Source organism: Myotis yumanensis, unplaced genomic scaffold, assembly GCF_028538775.1.
Source record: "Myotis yumanensis isolate MYYU_CA2020_CCGP unplaced genomic scaffold, mMyoYum1.0.hap1 SCAF_2, whole genome shotgun sequence".
Classification (NCBI taxonomy): domain Eukaryota; kingdom Metazoa; phylum Chordata; class Mammalia; order Chiroptera; family Vespertilionidae; genus Myotis; species Myotis yumanensis.
Window position 1 is genome coordinate 216,087,546 of NW_027223753.1, and position 15,709 is coordinate 216,103,254.

The 15,709-nt window shown below is 60.6% G+C and overlaps 1 protein-coding gene across 2 annotated transcripts; it reads right to left on the reverse strand.

Annotated features, from left to right (window-relative positions):
• Positions 1-321: 321 nt before the first annotated feature.
• LOC139002356 (UL16-binding protein 6-like) lies at positions 322-6,887 on the reverse strand. 2 transcript variants are annotated; one of them, XM_070403695.1, is made up of 5 exons: positions 6,822-6,887; positions 2,039-2,287; positions 1,554-1,817; positions 1,168-1,292; positions 836-920 (listed from the first exon to the last, which is right to left on the reverse strand). In XM_070403695.1, exons 1-5 carry the CDS (start codon positions 6,862-6,864, stop codon positions 843-845), a joined length of 759 nt encoding a protein of 252 aa, XP_070259796.1. In that variant the 5' UTR covers positions 6,865-6,887; the 3' UTR covers positions 836-842. The 2 variants fall into 2 exon arrangements, with proteins under 2 accessions (XP_070259795.1, XP_070259796.1); XM_070403694.1 differs by lacking the exon at positions 1,168-1,292 and having other exon boundaries at positions 322-920.
• Positions 6,888-15,709: the final 8,822 nt, after the last annotated feature.

Below are 15,709 nucleotides of genomic sequence, written 5' to 3' on the forward strand. Positions count from 1 at the left end.
ACTGCGTGTGCGGGGCTGTGTGTGTGTATGTATGTGTCTGTCTGTGTGTGTGTCTCTGTGTGTGTCTGTGTGTGTGCTTGAGTCAGGGCAGGGTTTATATCAAAGCCAAACTTTCTTTAAAAAAAAATACAACTTATTTTGTTATATTTCTATATTTCAGTCTTTATAAATTAATAAGAGGAATGACTAGTATCAACCTACCAGGGCTTCTCAATTTCACTCCCTAATACTCCTCACCTCAACACAACAGATTCTTCACTGCTCTCGTCTGGTGTACCATTTAATAACACGGATTTTGTAATCAAAGAAAACATGATAATTTCAAAAGAAACATCAAAAGTGCTTTATTCAAAGTATTGTCCATCGCTAGCTACACATTTCCCCCATCTTTTAAAAAAATATATTTTATTAATTTTTTTACAGAGAGGAAGGGAGAGGGATAGAGAGTCAGAAACATCCATGAGACAGAAACATCAATCAGCTGCCTCCTGCACACTCCCTACTGGGATGTTCCCGCAAGCAAGGTACATGCCCTTGACCAGAATCAAACCTGGGACCCTTGAGTCAACAGGCCGATGCTCTATCCACTGAGCCAAACCGGTCAGGGCCATTTCCCCCATCTTTCAAGTAATAGGTAGATACTGTCCTAATAGAACTTTCCTTGTTTTGAGGCAAACCATTCAGAGACCCAATTTTGCACTTCTTCATATGTTTTGAAGTGCGGCTCAGGAGGTGCGTGTGCCATCGATCAGTACCTGTCATGGTACCTGTAATTACGCCCTCAGTACCTGTTATTCTAAGGGCCCAACTTAAGATGCCAACTATGATTGCGCAGGTGGGGATCACAGAGAGGACCGAAGGGATGGGCGTGTTGGTTGTGGCCTTGGACGGGACTGTGGCTGTGGCAGTGGTTGGTGCAGCTGTAATGGAAACACAAGAGTGACAACCGTGCAGAACCCAGTTCCATGGAGATGCCCCTCAGCCCCTGCTGTCCCAGCTCATCCTATTGTGCAGTTTCTACCCTCTACATGTAGCAGCCACAGTGACAGAGCCTGGGGTTGGAGCAAAGAAAGGAGATGGGCCCCGGCCCCTTGGGGCTCACACAGCGAACGGGGGAAGCAGGGGTTACAACAATCACTCCTGCTGGGACAGAAGACGAGGTGATACCTGAGGGAGGTGGCAGAGAATCCTCGCAGGGCTGGTGTGAGGTGGTGTTAAAGGATTTCCAGAAGTAGAGCAGGTGAGATGAAGACACATGATGCTGAGAAGAGGGACCAGGACAAGGAAAAGGTCTGGAAACAGAACAGCCCGCAGGTTTGCAGTCAGCAAGAAATCCCCGGTGAGTGAGTGGTCCAAGGTCATGTGCAGCCAGAGACGTGAGGAAGAGAGAAACCCAAGGAGGCATCGCAGAACATACCTATGGCCCCTATTCTCCAAAAGACCCTCGCCGTGGAGGATGGGTCACTTTCTCCAACCACACACAACACACAGACACACACACAGTGTGAATGTCATTTCAGGGACCTACAACTTCATTCCCTCTGTAGAGTTACCTTGTGTGCTCCGGGGACACAAAACTTGTTGAAGCCACTTCCTACAGTCTCCAGTTGAGGTCCTAACAAGGAGATCGGTCATAGCTCTGTCACTCGCCAATGTTTGCTTTAACAGTCTGCCTTCACCGAGCAGCACTGTCCAGTGTCCATTCTTTGAGTCAAAGTGGAGAGATATCCGTCCATCCAGTCCAAACTCGCAGGATGCAGCAGTGAGTACATTGGATTCCTGCTCACACATCATGCTGCCCTGCAGGGAGAGAGGACCTGTCCCCAGCACCATGGGAAAGAGGTCAGCCTTGGGTCTTGACAGCCTTTGTCCCCACCTGGTGTCCAGCCCTCTGCTCTCCTGGTCCTGCTCTGTCCTCTGTGTCCTACACTGACTCCTGAGTCTTTTGGGTGAAATGGACTTCCCACATTTACATAAACACAACTGATCCCTCACCCCACACCTCTGTTCTGCCTCCACCCTGGGTTTGTAAACGTACCTCTGGTTGCAGGAATCTCTGCCCTAATGTCCAGCAGGGTCTTCTTGAGCTCTTCCACCACGTACTGCAGAGCGTCTCTCTGTTCACTCCAGGCCTGTGTGGCATTCACATCCAGAACACTGATGAGTCTGACCTTGTTGCCACCACAGGTATAATGAAGAAATGTGTTCCCATTGACCTGGCCTTGAATTTCACACCACGGTTGTCCATTAGGAGTGACTGTGAATTTGTAGCCCAGAGAGGGAGCACCTGTGAGGGAGGAACGCAGGGGTTGGAATAAATGTAACCCTAATGCCCCTCCCCCATTCTGGACAGCAAGCGACCCCCTGATGTCCGGGTGGCCCTCGTCCTGTTCGCGTGCAGATGGCAGGGGCTCGGCTCCCACTCTGCAGAGGCCGTTAGTGAGGCGGGTGGGTGGGGCGTGCTGCCCCGGCTCGGGGTGGAGGCGGGGGCTTCGTCCTCGCTCCCATCTTCCCCCCAACCCCCAGCCCGGTCCCTTCAGACCCAGACCGCTCCATCTCCACCCTCTGGAATCAGTGCGTATTCCCAGGGCAGGAGGTGGCCAGGCAGCCCGGCTGCAGCGCCCGGCGACAGAGCCAAGGATCGCATCCAGCGCCTTGGGTGCCCCGAACAGGTCCCGCCCCGCCGGCTCCACGTGGGTCGGGCCTCCTCTCGCCCGCCCCTGCCCGCAGATATGGCCTGTTTCCCCCATTTCCGGGTGGCGGGTGGCGGGGGTGGGAGTGCAGGGTGAGGGGTGGGACAGGAAGGGCATTTATTCAGTGGAAACCCCTCAGTGGTGTCACAGCATTGCTGTCACCCCTCGGTTAAGGCCCCTCCACTCCCGGGGCTGTAAGTCTTGTAACATTTCACCCCCCACTCCCTCCCGCCCGGTGGGCCTTACACCACCCCGGGTCTCCACCCCACGGCCTGTCGCCCCGTCTTAACGGGCGCACAGTCCAGGGATAAACTAAACCCGTCCTGGGGATGAGGGCGCGGGCACCGCGGCCGATAACACTGTGTTGTGAACGGAGAGTTATTAGGAGGCGCATCTGACACTTCATTATGTGACACATCGGAAACGAGGACAAGGTTGTGTCCGTTACGCTCTCTAATAAAGGCCCAACAACCAGCACGCGGAACCGCAGACCGGGAGCAGTCCGAGGGGGAGTTCTGACCACCAAGGGCCAGAGACTCCGCGCAGGAGGAGGAGGAGGAGGATAGAGGAGGGGGAGGCGGCGCAGTGAGGTCTGGTGACCCACGCGAACGCCCAGGGACCCCAGGACCCCGAAGCCCAGAGCTTGCTTTCCAATAAAAAGAATAAATCGACAAAAAAAAAAAGCAGCCGACGCGGCCACCCCGGGAAGAGCAGCTCCAGGAGGGAAAGGCCTGCCAGGCCCAGCCCAGCTTGGCGGCCGCCGCGGGCTCCCAGGGACTCGCCGGTGCCGGTGCCGGTGCCGGTGCCGGCAGCAAGCGCAGCCCCTCAGACTCCAAATCCACGGACGCTGCTCCCGATCCAGCTCCCAGGCAGACGCCGCTCCCTCCGCCTGCGACCTGCAGGCCCCTCACTTCCAACTCCGCTCCCTGCGCACCCCCCCTTCTTACATAGCACTGGCTCGGGGCCACCGGCCGGCTTCCGGCGCTACTGCTGGGGGCGTGGCTTCGGCCTCCCCGGCCAATAGCGCCGCAGCGCCGATTTCACCGCTGACTCATACCCCGAGCGTTTGCATTTGCAGAAGCAGGCAGCCCACTCCTCCCGCTGCCCCGCATTTCGGCTCAGAAAGGCCCGCTTCTCCCCTTCTGGCATCGAAACCTCTTGGGGATGAATGGTCCCAGCGATGGCCCAGCACCCGCTCCGTGTCACTGTCACAGCCCTTCCCAGTCATTGCAGCCCGACCCCCAGCCGCAGAGCCCTGTTGCACCCCTGCCACTCCTCCCCTGCCACCCCCTGAGGACCTCCTGATGTTATCCTCTCTGAAATGCGAGCAAGATCTCAGATGCCCCTTGTCAATAGCTCCCTTGCCCCTATTTCTTCCTCTAAAAACTTTGCCTTTAAAAAATAGATATTTGATTGATTTCAGAGAGGGAATAGAGTAAGAACATCAATGAGGATAGAGAATCATTGATTGGCTGCCTCGTGCACATTCCAAACTGGGTATCAAAACCTCTCCCTCCCCTCCCCCAAGGCAGCACCGCAGGGAGGGAAGGAGGGGTGGGGGGAGGCGGGGAACCATGGGGTGGCGGGGCGAGGGCAGCCAGCATCAGGAGTCTGGCACCAGGGGTCTGTTCCTTCTGCACCGCCTTGTGACCTTCACCTCCTCTCCCGACCCTGCAGGAGCCTTCGGGCCCAGATCGGCCTGGCCCTAATTGCCCCTGATCGCCCACCAGGCCTAGGGACCCCATTGTGCATGAATTTCGGGCACCAGGCCTCTAGTGTCTCAATAAAAATAGAAAAAGAAAGAAAAATGCAGGGGGATTGATCCTGACACCAGAAATGTTGCACCAGCTGGACTCAGCTCACACCCATAGCTTCAGGGGGTGTCGCTGGTGGCCTCTTTGAGGCAAAGAATCCAGTCTACAGAAAGGAGGGGAGCACTGGCCTACCTGTGGGTCCCACATCCTCTCACATTCCGGCCAAATGTGTGGTCCAGACAGTCCCAAACGTCCCCCAATATGACAGCCCTGGGTTGAACCCACCGGCCAAATAGAACCACTTATACCTGGGAGGCCTTGTGAAGTGGACAGCGATTCAGCGGCTGGGCTGGGCTGGGGGAGGAGCAGTGACTCGGGAGGGGCCGTGGCTCTGGTGAGTCTGGGGAAGTGAGTGCCTGGACTGCGGAGTGGGACCCTCTGGCAAAGTTGCTGGAGAGCAGGGGGGTGTCGGAGGGTTTGCCTGGGAAAGCGGTGTGAGCGGAGTTGGGGTATCCAGTCACCTGTGGGTCGTGACCCTCCGTGAACATCCCTGTTCCCCAGGACGACCCTGGGCTGGGCCCTCTTCCCAGGGAGGGCGGGAGCTGTGGGGTGGGGCTTGGGCGTTGGCAGCATTTCCTGCTCCCGCCCCGACCCCCGTGACCCCCCCCCCATTCGCCAGCATCACTCTGTAGCCCAAGTCCCTTTTCCTGTCCCTGGCCTCGCCTAGCCTGGTACTCGGGAGGGGAGCTGAACAGGGCGTGGCGGCACCCACCCTCCGGAGGTTCTGAACCCCCGTGGGCGCCTTGGGCCCCGTCCCAGTGCGCCCCCTGCACCCCCCTTCTGCCCTGCAGGTTCCATTCTGGCTTCACCGCCGAGCTCCGCCCAGGGACAGTCCCGTCGTAGAAGCGGGGCCAGGAGGACCGGACCCAACTTGGAGCCCACAGTCCACGCCATCGGGACCTGGAGCCCGAGGGCGACGCATTGTGTCAAGGAGCCGCATCCACGGGGTCCAAGGAGGGACTGGATCCCGAGTGTCGTCCTGCCCCTGCCCCTCCCCAGGCCGGGCCCTGCTCCTGGGGGCGAAGTGCCCAGCATTTCCATCCCTTCTCCCCGGGACCCCAGACCTCTACCTCCACCCCAGTCTCCTGCCCACATACTACTTCCGGTCTCCTTCCCCACTTCACAATCATTCCTTCTTTTCTTAAAAGACTCAGGGTTTTCTGCCTCCGCCCCCATCGCCGCAGGCTCCGCCCCCGCCCCTGCGAGTTAGGCCGGGAGGAGGCGGAGGCCGAGAAGAAGGCGGTGGTGGCGGGTGGAGGATGGAGCGCTGTTCTGGCTTACACGCACACACGGACACATACACGCACACACGGACACATACACCCACACATGGATACTTACACGCACACACGGACACATACACCCACACACGGACACATACACCCACACACGGATACTTACACGCACACACGGACACATACACGCACACACGGACACATACACCCACACGGACACATACACCCACACACGGATACTTACACGCACACACGGACACATACACGCGCACACGGACACATACACGCACACACAGACACATACACCCACACACGGACACATACACACGGACACATACACGCACACACGGACACATACACACATGGACACATACACCCACACACGGACACATACACCCACACACGGACACATACACCCACACACGGATACTTACACGCACACACGGACACATACACGCACACACGGATACTTACACGCACATACGGACACACAGGACTCGGCCTCACGACCTTAAAGAAAGACGCCTCGGAGCCTGCGCGTCTGGACGGATGGACGGATGGACAGAAGGACGGACAGAACCCGTGAGAGAAGTGCCTGGGCGTTGGTCCTCGTGGGTGTTGTCACTCCTGAGCGGTTTCTTAGATTTCCTCTTTAAAAATTTAAAACCCTACTTTCATTATACTTTCTCTTCTAATTATGCTCTGAAGAGGGGAACTGGAAAGGCTTAGATAAACATTTTAAAACGGGAGCAGTGCGGGCGCGGCTCATGCTGCAGGCCTGGCGGGAGCGCAGGTCCGTGTTTGCAGCGCGCAGAGGCCCAGCGAGCGGCGCCCTTGGTCCCGTGAGGACTTGACGTGGATCCGTGACGAGGGAGGGAGGAAAGGAGGGGCGGGCGGCTGTGAAGGACGGGAGCTCTCGGGGCCGTGGGGCTGGTACAGGATCGAAAGGGATGCGTCTGTGGAAGGAAGTGAGGGGAGGACTCGGCCCGGGACCCACACGGGCGCTGCTCTGGGTGGAACCCTAAGGCCAGGAGCCTGGTTGGTTTCAGCCGTGGGCGCCCTCCGCCAGGGGCACTGACCGTTACGTAAATCCCTCGGTGCCACTTCAGTTTCCCGCCTCATCGTTCTTCCTCCAAACAGCTGGTTACTGCCCCTGCAGTCCCGCCTCCGTGCTGTTTTTAGAGCTTTCATCAGCCGGGCTTCCCGGACAGGCCGCTCTGATTCCATCAGAGGAGTGAGTGAAGCTGCTGCGGGTGATGGCAGGCTTCTGCTGACTGAGTGCAGCGGAGCCCGTTTTCTGGGAGCTCCTGGCCCGTCCCCCTCGCTGCTGAGAGTCTGTGGGTTCCCGGCGCTGCTGCTGCGCCCACGGCCGGCCAGTCCTCCGGCTCTTCAGCTTCTCTGGACCGGCGTCTCGGCCCCGGGAGGCCAGCAGGGAGCAGTGGGGTGACTGTGGGAGCTGCCAGGTTTGGGTCTCGAGTTGACTGGACAGATTACTAATCACTAAAAGGTCAACGTGAGAGCACACGTTCCCGGGTGTCACACACAGAAACTTGACAGCAGGACTTTGAACTGTGAGTGCTCATGCTTTGCGACCAGCGTATGCCCAGCATGCAGGACTGTCGTATTGGGGGATGTTTAGGGCTGTCTGGACCACACTTGCATGGAGGGAAACGTGATGTTATTGGGACAGCTTTCGATGGGCTGGTGACAAGAACAGCTCTGTGTGTTCACTTGGTGCTGACACATAGTGTAATAAGCTTAGACCTGTAACATCGTTCACGAAGGCAGGCTCAGTACCTGGGCCGCCATTTGGGGACGAGGAGGATCGGAGGATGCTCTTGGGGAGGCGGGGCCTCCGACGTGCACGTATGCGCGTCTGTGCCCACTTCTCCGGCCTCTTTCAAAGGCAGAGTTGACGCAAGAGGTGCCTGCCCTTCCCTAGAATCGTGACAAAATGGATGGGATCTTGGTGGTCGTGCACCTGAGAGACAGGTCACCAGGTCCCTGAGAGGTCAGCATGTGGGCGTCGCAGACGCTGGAAGGAGGGCTCGACCGGGCTGTGCCCAGGGCACCGATTTCTGGATCCCTTCCCCCTGCTCTCTGCCAGCTCTGCCCACGGGGAGCCACCTGAGGCTCGCCACCTCGGCCAGGCCCATGCGGTGAGTGGCTGCCCGTGCGGTGAACGGCTACCTGTGTGGTTGAGAGGCTGCCCGGTGGGTGAGCAGCTGCCCGGTGGGTGAGTGGCTGCCCGGTGGGTGAGTGGGTGCCCGGTGGGTGAGTGGCTGCCTGTGTGGGTGAGTGGCTGCCCGGTGGGGTGAGTGGGTGCCCGGTGGGGTGAGTGGGTGCCCGGTGGGGTGAGTGGGTGCCCGGTGGGTGAGTAGGTGCCCGGTGGGTGAGTGGCTGCCCGGTGGGTGAGTGGCTGCCCGGTGGGGTGAGTGGGTGCCCGGTGGGTGAGTGGGTGCCCGGTGGGGTGAGTGGGTGCCCGGTGGGGTGAGTGGGTGCCCGGTGGGTGAGTGGGTGCCCGGTGGGGTGAGTGGGTGCCCGGTGGGTGAGTGGCTGCCCTGCGGTGAGCAGCTGCCCAGTGGGTGAGCGGCAGGGTGCAAGGAGACTCCTCAGACAGAAAAGGAGGCAGGGCCTGCTTCCGGCACGGCTTCCCAGGAGCCACGTGCCGCGACCTCAGTTAAAACTCGGCCCTTTGGGGTCTGCCTGCAGGTCCCCCCGAGAGCCTGGACTGGGAACTCTCTCCATCGCTATTTCCTGCCCGGTAAGCGGTGAACTAGGCCAGGCCAGGGCAGGGGTGCTTGGCCCGCCTGCTACCTCTCCCCTCCTGCGCCGGAGCAGACATCGCCGCCGGTCCGACTGCTGCTCCTCCCAGCAGCCCCTGGCTCGGACCTTCGCCGCAGGCAGGCACTGCCAATCGGTCAGGACGGACGCAGAGTGGAAACCAGCGCCGGTCCTGGCGTGGCAGCTGCTCCCACCGCTAGCCACCAGCTGCAGGGAGCAGGGCTATTCTACGTGTTTATGTGAAATGTTACATGGCAGCAGTCGTGCTGATGGGAAATGACAGCTGGCTTTTACTCCGGCCTCGCTCTGCACCAGGCCCTGGCGAAGCACCTCACTGATTTCTCTTATTTTTCACGACAACCTTGCAAGGATGCACAGATGTCCCCATCTTACAGCGAGGGCACGGGGTGGGGGGGTCAGAGGCGGGAGAGGTGAGGGGTGGGCCTGTGAGCTTGGTCCGCGAGTAGGCAGGCCCCCGGTTATCTACCTGCCGATCGCTGTCCTTCATCTCTCCGCCCAGCCTCCCTGTTTGTTGTTGTTTATGTTTTTTTATTGATTTCAGAGAGGAAGGGAGAGGGAAAGAGAGAGAGAGAAACATCAATGATGAGAGAGATTCATGGACCAGCTGCCTCCTGCACGCCCCACACTGGGATGGAGCCTGCAACCCGGGCCTGTGTCCTGACTGGGAATCGAACCGTGACCTCCTGGTTCCTAGGTCGATGCTCGGCCACTGGGCAGGGAAAATGCCTTTATTTTTGTCTCATAAAAGTGAGAACGACTCTGGGGTGGATTTCTGTGTCGGCATTTATTTTCTTAGCACTTTGGGTACCACATCTGTCTGTCTGCTCAGGCTGCCATAACTGAATATCACCACCAGGTGGCTTGGGCGTTTCTTCTGGTTCTGAGGCTGGAGCCTGAGCTCGAGGGGCCGGCATTCCAGGCCCGGCGGGCTCCCCTCCTCTCGCTGTGCCCTCGCCTGGCAGAGAACCGCTCCCAGTCTGTCTGCTCCATCAGGGCACCAGCCACCCCTGAGGGCTGCACCCTCCTTAGCTCTCCCCTCCCGGCACCCACACCGATTGGGGCTGTAGCCTGTGAACTCGGGGGCGGGACCAGCCACTCAGCCCGTAGCACATCCATGGCCTCCGTCTCCTTCCTTCTGTTGAATGTCCGGGTTTTGTGTGGTTTTCTTGGCCCCGTGAAGAGCACTGTGTCTCCCCTCGGGCAAGTGAGAGACACAGCAAGTCCACACGGTGCCGAGGGGTGACGCTTCCTGCCGGTTCCGCCTGGAGTCCGTGGGCTCCCTGACTCTGTGGTTGGATGTGTTTCATTCATTCCCAAACCCCAGCACGTGCCGCTGCGATTACATGTACATTTGCCCTGGTACCAGGTGCTGCGTCCTACACATTATTACGTTCCATCCTTTTCGCTCTGTGCAAAGTCAGGATGTGTTCTGCTGACCTGCCTTTCAGCCCCCTGACCCTCAGCGTAGCTCCCTCATCCTCATCCTCCGGTGTCCACGAGCTGCAGGACGCATGCAGTGTCGCCACGTGGCGGCCGTGTTCTCTCCGTCGCAGAAACGCGGCCTCTTTGGGCCTCTAGGTTTTAATCTAGAAATGCTCCTTTTAAAAGTCTAGGAACATTACCTAACCTTCCCTGCGCCCAGCCGTGGCCCCAACACGCCTTTGGGCGGCCAGGGGTGTGCCCCTCCTGACCGAGCCCCTCCTGGCCGTGCCCCTCCCAGCCGTGCAGGGCAGCGGGCGCCACGGGAGGAACGAGGTCGGTCCTTCAGCGCCCCCTTCTGCGCCTGACCCTCCTGACCCGTGGAGGCACCTCGCTCCCTGGCTCCTGGGACAAAGGGTGGGCAGAGCAGCCATGTGTGGATGCTGATGAGGAAGGAAGGCAGGTTCCTAACCTTGGTGGGTTGACCTGCTGGACTTGAGGCCGCCAGGGTCCTAGTGGGACCGGGTGCGAGGGTCAGGGTCCCGGTGCTGTGAGCATCCTCATCCTCTTGTTGGTTTCTAAGGCGACGGGGAGGAGGTGGGAGGGAGGATGGAGGATGTGAGTCAAGAGGAGGATCCAGCAGGGAAACCGGCAACTTGCTTGTAAAAGTGTCTGTCGCCTCAGGGCTCCCTCCACTCAGCAGAGAAGGGAGCGGGGACTTGGCAAACAGCATCGCTCATGACCTGCCGTGGCCTTCGCTCCGTCCAGCCAGCTGGTGGCCGGCCAGGTCTCCACGCCGCTCGCTCGGAGCTGCCCAGAGGCGCCAAAGGGCCCGCGGAGTGAATGTGCGTCTGCTGAGCTGACAGCTGGCGGGACGGCTTTACGGCCGAGGCACCGCGCCTGTGAGGGACTTTCCCGTGAGGCTGTGCTTGCATCTTCTTTGCAAAATGTCAGATGCAGCTTGGCTGGACTCCTGGCCCCTTAACTGACTGAGAGACTGAGATTCGGCCGCTCTTCGCTCGCTTCCAGACGTCCCTCAGCCGTGTGTCCAACAAGACGCGTTACCAGCAGGAACTCCAGGCGCTGGCCCTGCGCCTGGCCTCGCGAGGAGCAATGGAGGCCGCCTGCAGCTCATTCCCAGGCATTTTCTGTCCCCCTTGGAGATGAACACATGGCTTTCCATATTCATTCATTCATTCATTCATATGTTCATTCATTCCTTATTATTAAATACTAGTGACCTGGTGCATGGATTTGTGCACATTGAACACATTGAAAAAAAATTAATTAGGCGGTGGCTGGTGGGGCAGGACTGGGTGAGACGGGCAGGACACGCCCTGGAGCCAACCTCCCGCGGCCCCTCCCCAGCCGGCCGCACCTGGGGTGGTCCCATGACTCAAAGGGCGTCTGTGGAGTGAGTGGGGTCCCTCCGGCAGGTGGGGTCCCTCAGCCTGGCCTGTGGGGATCAGGCCGAAACCAGCTCCCTGACATCCCCCGAGGGGTCCCACACTGCGAGGGGCACTCTGCAAAGTTGCTGTCCTACAGGAAGTGGAACGCAAACACAAGTGAGCAGTAACCAGATTCGGGGCCGACAGAGCCCCAGCAGCAACATAACCCACAGCCGAAGGTGGAATCACACGGCCCCGCAAGGAATCGGGCTCCCTCCTCTCTGGGTTCGGGGTGCATCACCCGAGAACTGCTGCTGCCAAGTCACTGCAGCTCGGTAGCTCCTGCGTTGAGCGCCTGCCCCCTGGTGGTCAGTGTGCGTCATAGCAACCACACACAGCATGTTAGCCTTTTATATATAGAGATGGGTAATGCGCCAGGCACTGTACCAGGTGTGGCAGACACAAGTGAATGAGGTGTTGAAAGTCTGGCTGGAGAGTGGGCCGGAAGTAGTGTTGCCATGGTGACCAGGGCATCGTAGAGGTGTGTGCGGCTGCTGGTGCAGAGTGGGGAGGGTGGATTCTGCCCGAACGGCCAGAGAGGCCTGTTTCAGAGTCAGGAGGGGAAGCACGGGGGGAACCCACCCCAGACCCCTCTGCCCGGAGCTGCCGCCTGGAGCAGAGCCGTGTTCTGGGCACGAAGACAGCACCGTGAGCACACAGGCAGCCGTGTGTGCAGGAGGCAGCGACTGACGCCCCCTCTCTCACATGGATGTCCCTGTCTCTCTCCCTCTCCCTTCCTCTCTCTCTAAAAATCAATAAAAATCAATGTTTTTCAAAATGGGAGCCGCTTTCTGGCGCGGAAATGGGCTGGGAAGGACTTCCCGGTGCAGGAGTGGGTCGGGGGGGCAGCTGCTCGAGCCCCCGGGAGTGTGTGGGTGTCTGGAGGAACAGTTATGGGGGAGGGAGAATGAGTGACAGCCAGTCCAGGGCAGCACAGGGAGCCGGCGCGAGGGCCGCGTGCGGCACCCGGGCTTTGCCTGGAGTCCGAGGCCACGGGCCTCGCGTGGCACCAAGCGCTCACGCTGGGCTCTCTCCAGGCTGCTTCTCACCACGCCGCGTCCTGCGCCTCTGGGGGCGGGACCTGCAGCCACGCGGCTGGGGGGGGACAGAGCTCGCCTTGGGACGTGGGCGCTGGCCGGTAGGAGTGGCCGGAGGCGGCCGGCAGCCTGGGGGCCGGGGCCTGGGCTTCCTCAGCTCCCTCCCTGCAGCGCCTGCGGCTGTTGAGGGTCCCGTCCTGACCCTCGTGCTCCATGTGTTTGCAACTTGGCCACAGGGATACCCACGGGGATGCCCACGGGGCCAGGGCAGGGGGGGGCTTGCGGGCTGGTGGGAGCCGTGGCTTCCGCTTTCCTCTGCCTTTTGGGGCGCCCTTTGCTTTCTGAAGTTCTGGGGGGTCGGCACAGTCATGAGCTCCAGGTGCCTTTCCCTTCCTCCTCCTGGAGCTGGAAACAAAGACCCGCGAGGCTTCGTGCCAGCGAGGGCTCAGCTGGGGTTCAGGGCCCGCGGGAGGCTGTGGCCGTGGTCACGACGCCCGCTCACTCGCGGCTCCTGTGGGCCCGGCTCCCGCTCTCTCGGGCCTGAGCAGGCTCAGCTGTGAGCCCCGTTTTAGAAACTCGAGTCCACAAAACCCAAATTCGCGAAGAAGAAGACGGACTGGGCGGAGGGAGCCCTGGTTCCAAGGATGATTGTTCGGCCGAAGCTGGGCCGGGCCCCCCGAGCCCGCACGTCCCCACATCATTCACCCCAGGAAGGGGGCCAGGAGCCCTCCCGCCACGCGCTCCCAGCGGAGATCAGGGAAAAAGCAGGAGGCCCCAGGCTTACATGAAGGTGACGCGGAGAAGGAAGGCTCGGTGCCAGGCCGCCCCGCTGCAGCGGCTCTGCCGGAGGCCCGAGGCTCCCGGACGCTCAGCGAGGACCTGCACCGGCCTCAGGAGCCAGACAGCCCCTCCCGCGTGGGTTCCACCAGACGTTAGTTCCACTGGGCTCTAAGCCTCAAACCCTTCAGACTCGTTCTTCCTCCGGCCAATCGCAGCCCCAGGGAGCTCCCACACAGAGCAGGCCCCCCCCCCCAGCTCCCACACAGAGCAGGCCCCCCCCACCCCAGCTCCCACACAGAGCAGGCCCCCCCCACCCCAGCTCCCACACAGAGCAGGCCCCCCCCACCCCAGCTCCCACACAGAGCAGGCCCCCCCCACCCCAGCTCCCACACAGAGCAGGCCCTCCCCACCCCAGCTCCCACACAGAGCAGGCCCCCCCCACCCCAGCTCCCACACAGAGCAGGCCCCCCCCACCCCAGCTCTAACAGCAGGGCGGGGGTTAGAGGAGGCCGGAAGGGGGTTCGATGAAGCTGAGGGCTCAGTCCCCAGGCCGAGGCGCACAGCTCACTGGGACAAACGGGAACGCCGGGCCCCTGAGCGGAACCTTATGTTCAGGGCAAAACAAACACTAGTTCCTGTTCCCGTGTGTGCGTCTGTGTGTGTCTCTGCGTGCATGTGTGTGTCTGTGTGTGCGTGTGAGTGCGCGCGTGAGTGTGTGAGAGAGAGTGTGTGTGTGAGTGTGTGAGTGTGTGTCTGTGTGTGAGTGTGTGTGAGTGTGTGTGTGTCTGTGTGAGTGTGTGAGTGTGTGTGTGTGAGTGCGCGTGTGAGAGTGTGAGTGTGTGTGAGTGTGAGTGAGTGTGTGTGTATGTGAGTGTGTGTCTCTGTGTGTGAGTGTGTGTGTGTGTGAGTGTGTGTGAGTGTGTGTCTCTGTGTGTGAGTGTGTGCGTGTGTGTGTGGGAGTGTGTGTGTGCGTGTGAGTGTATGTGTGTCTCTGTGTGTGAGTGTGTGTGTGTGTGAGTGTGTGTGAAAGTGGGTATTGAAGACGCATTCCGGGAATGGCCAGCACGGAGAGCTCAGTTCCCTCCTGACGCCCACACTCTCGGCGGACTGTCTCCCGAACCCTCGCCCGCGGTCCTGAGGCCGGTTCCATCTTCCTCTCCAGCCGTGCGAGTCATGCAGCCTCATCACGTCACTTGCCCTCCCTCGAGCCCCTACTGTGGGCTAGCCACTTCCCAGGGACTCGTGTTGTGTCCAGGGAGAGAGGGGAAGAGGGAATTCCTCTGTGGGCGCATAGCCAGGAGCGGGCAAGATGAGGACCAGAGCTCGGCCGGCGTGGCTCAGTGGTGAGCGTCAGCCTAGGAACCAGGAGGTCACAGTTCAGTTCCCGGTCGGGGCACAGGCCGGGGCTGCAGGCTTGGTCCCCAGGGTGGGGCGTGCAGGGGGCAGCTGATCCATGATTCTCTCTCATCACGGATGCTTCTCTCTCCCTCTCCCTTCCTCTCTGAGATCAATACAAACATATTTTAAAAACGATGAGGAGCGTGAGGGGAGGCGTCTGACCTGGGAAAGGACTGGGCTGGCGGGGGGAGGGCAGCCCCGGCCGGGAGCCTGGGGAGAGGCTGCATCTGGACGAGCACCCCTTTCCCCAGCTCCACGTCATCAAGGAGCCTGGCAAGGCCTGGCTGGTAGCGGGTTCCCCGTCGGCTCCCGCGTTCTCTCTGGGTGGCGCAGGCGCAGGCTCAGGCTCGGACACGGCGCCCAGGGGGCCGGGTGGGCCTGGGAGCAGCAGCGCAGCCAGAACAGGGACCAGCTGGACAGAGCTTCCACACGGACCGAACTGGAAGATGCCCTGGGGATGCCGGTCCAGCGGCCCAGGATCCCGGCCCTGGCCCTTCCGGGCTGGACAGCACGAGCTGCCCTCCTATGGGTGCAGGGAGGGCGGGAGGGGCAGGGGGAGGCCCGGGACCCTGGGCCGTGCTCACTTCTACAGCAGCCTCCCCCCCCAGCCTCCCGCCAGGCCTCCACTCTCCCCCGACCTTCTCAGCGAGGCCTTGACTTTGGGGCTCTGGTGTTCGCCTCTGCTGTTCGCTTTTAGCGAGAGTCCTGCTGAGTCCGTTTAGCCAGGAGCCCGGCCGCTGACATTCGATCCAGTTTTGTATTCTCCACCGTCCCCAGGCGCCTGGTCACCTGGCCTGTCTTTGGTGCGTTTGGCAGAGGGGACGGGAGGGGGACAGGGAGGGGACGGGGAGGGGAAAGGGAGGGGGAAGGGGAGGGGGCAGGGAGGGGGAGGGGGAGGGGGAGGGGGAGAGGGAGGGGGATGGGAGGGGGACGGGGAGGGGACGGCAGGGAGCCCTCTCCTCCGGGAAGGACCAGGTAATGGGGCCACCGATGACGTCTCAGCATCGAGCCCTCGGGGACAGACGCAGGTTCCACCCCAAGCACCCGGCCCAGTAAAATGTCCTTGGCCTGGATCACAGG

Bases quoted from the DNA above. Each gene is read 5' to 3' on its own strand.
- LOC139002356 (XM_070403694.1), bottom strand. From the start codon at position 6,864: ATGAGGCGGGAAACTGAAGTGGCACCGAGGGATTTACGTAACG. The intron at 1,818-2,038 runs GTACGTTTACAA...TGCTGGGGACAG, and splicing joins AGAGATTCCTGCAACCAGAG to GTCCTCTCTCCCTGCAGGGC. The intron at 921-1,553 runs GTAACTCTACAG...TTTCCATTACAG, and splicing joins GTGTCCCCGGAGCACACAAG to CTGCACCAACCACTGCCACA.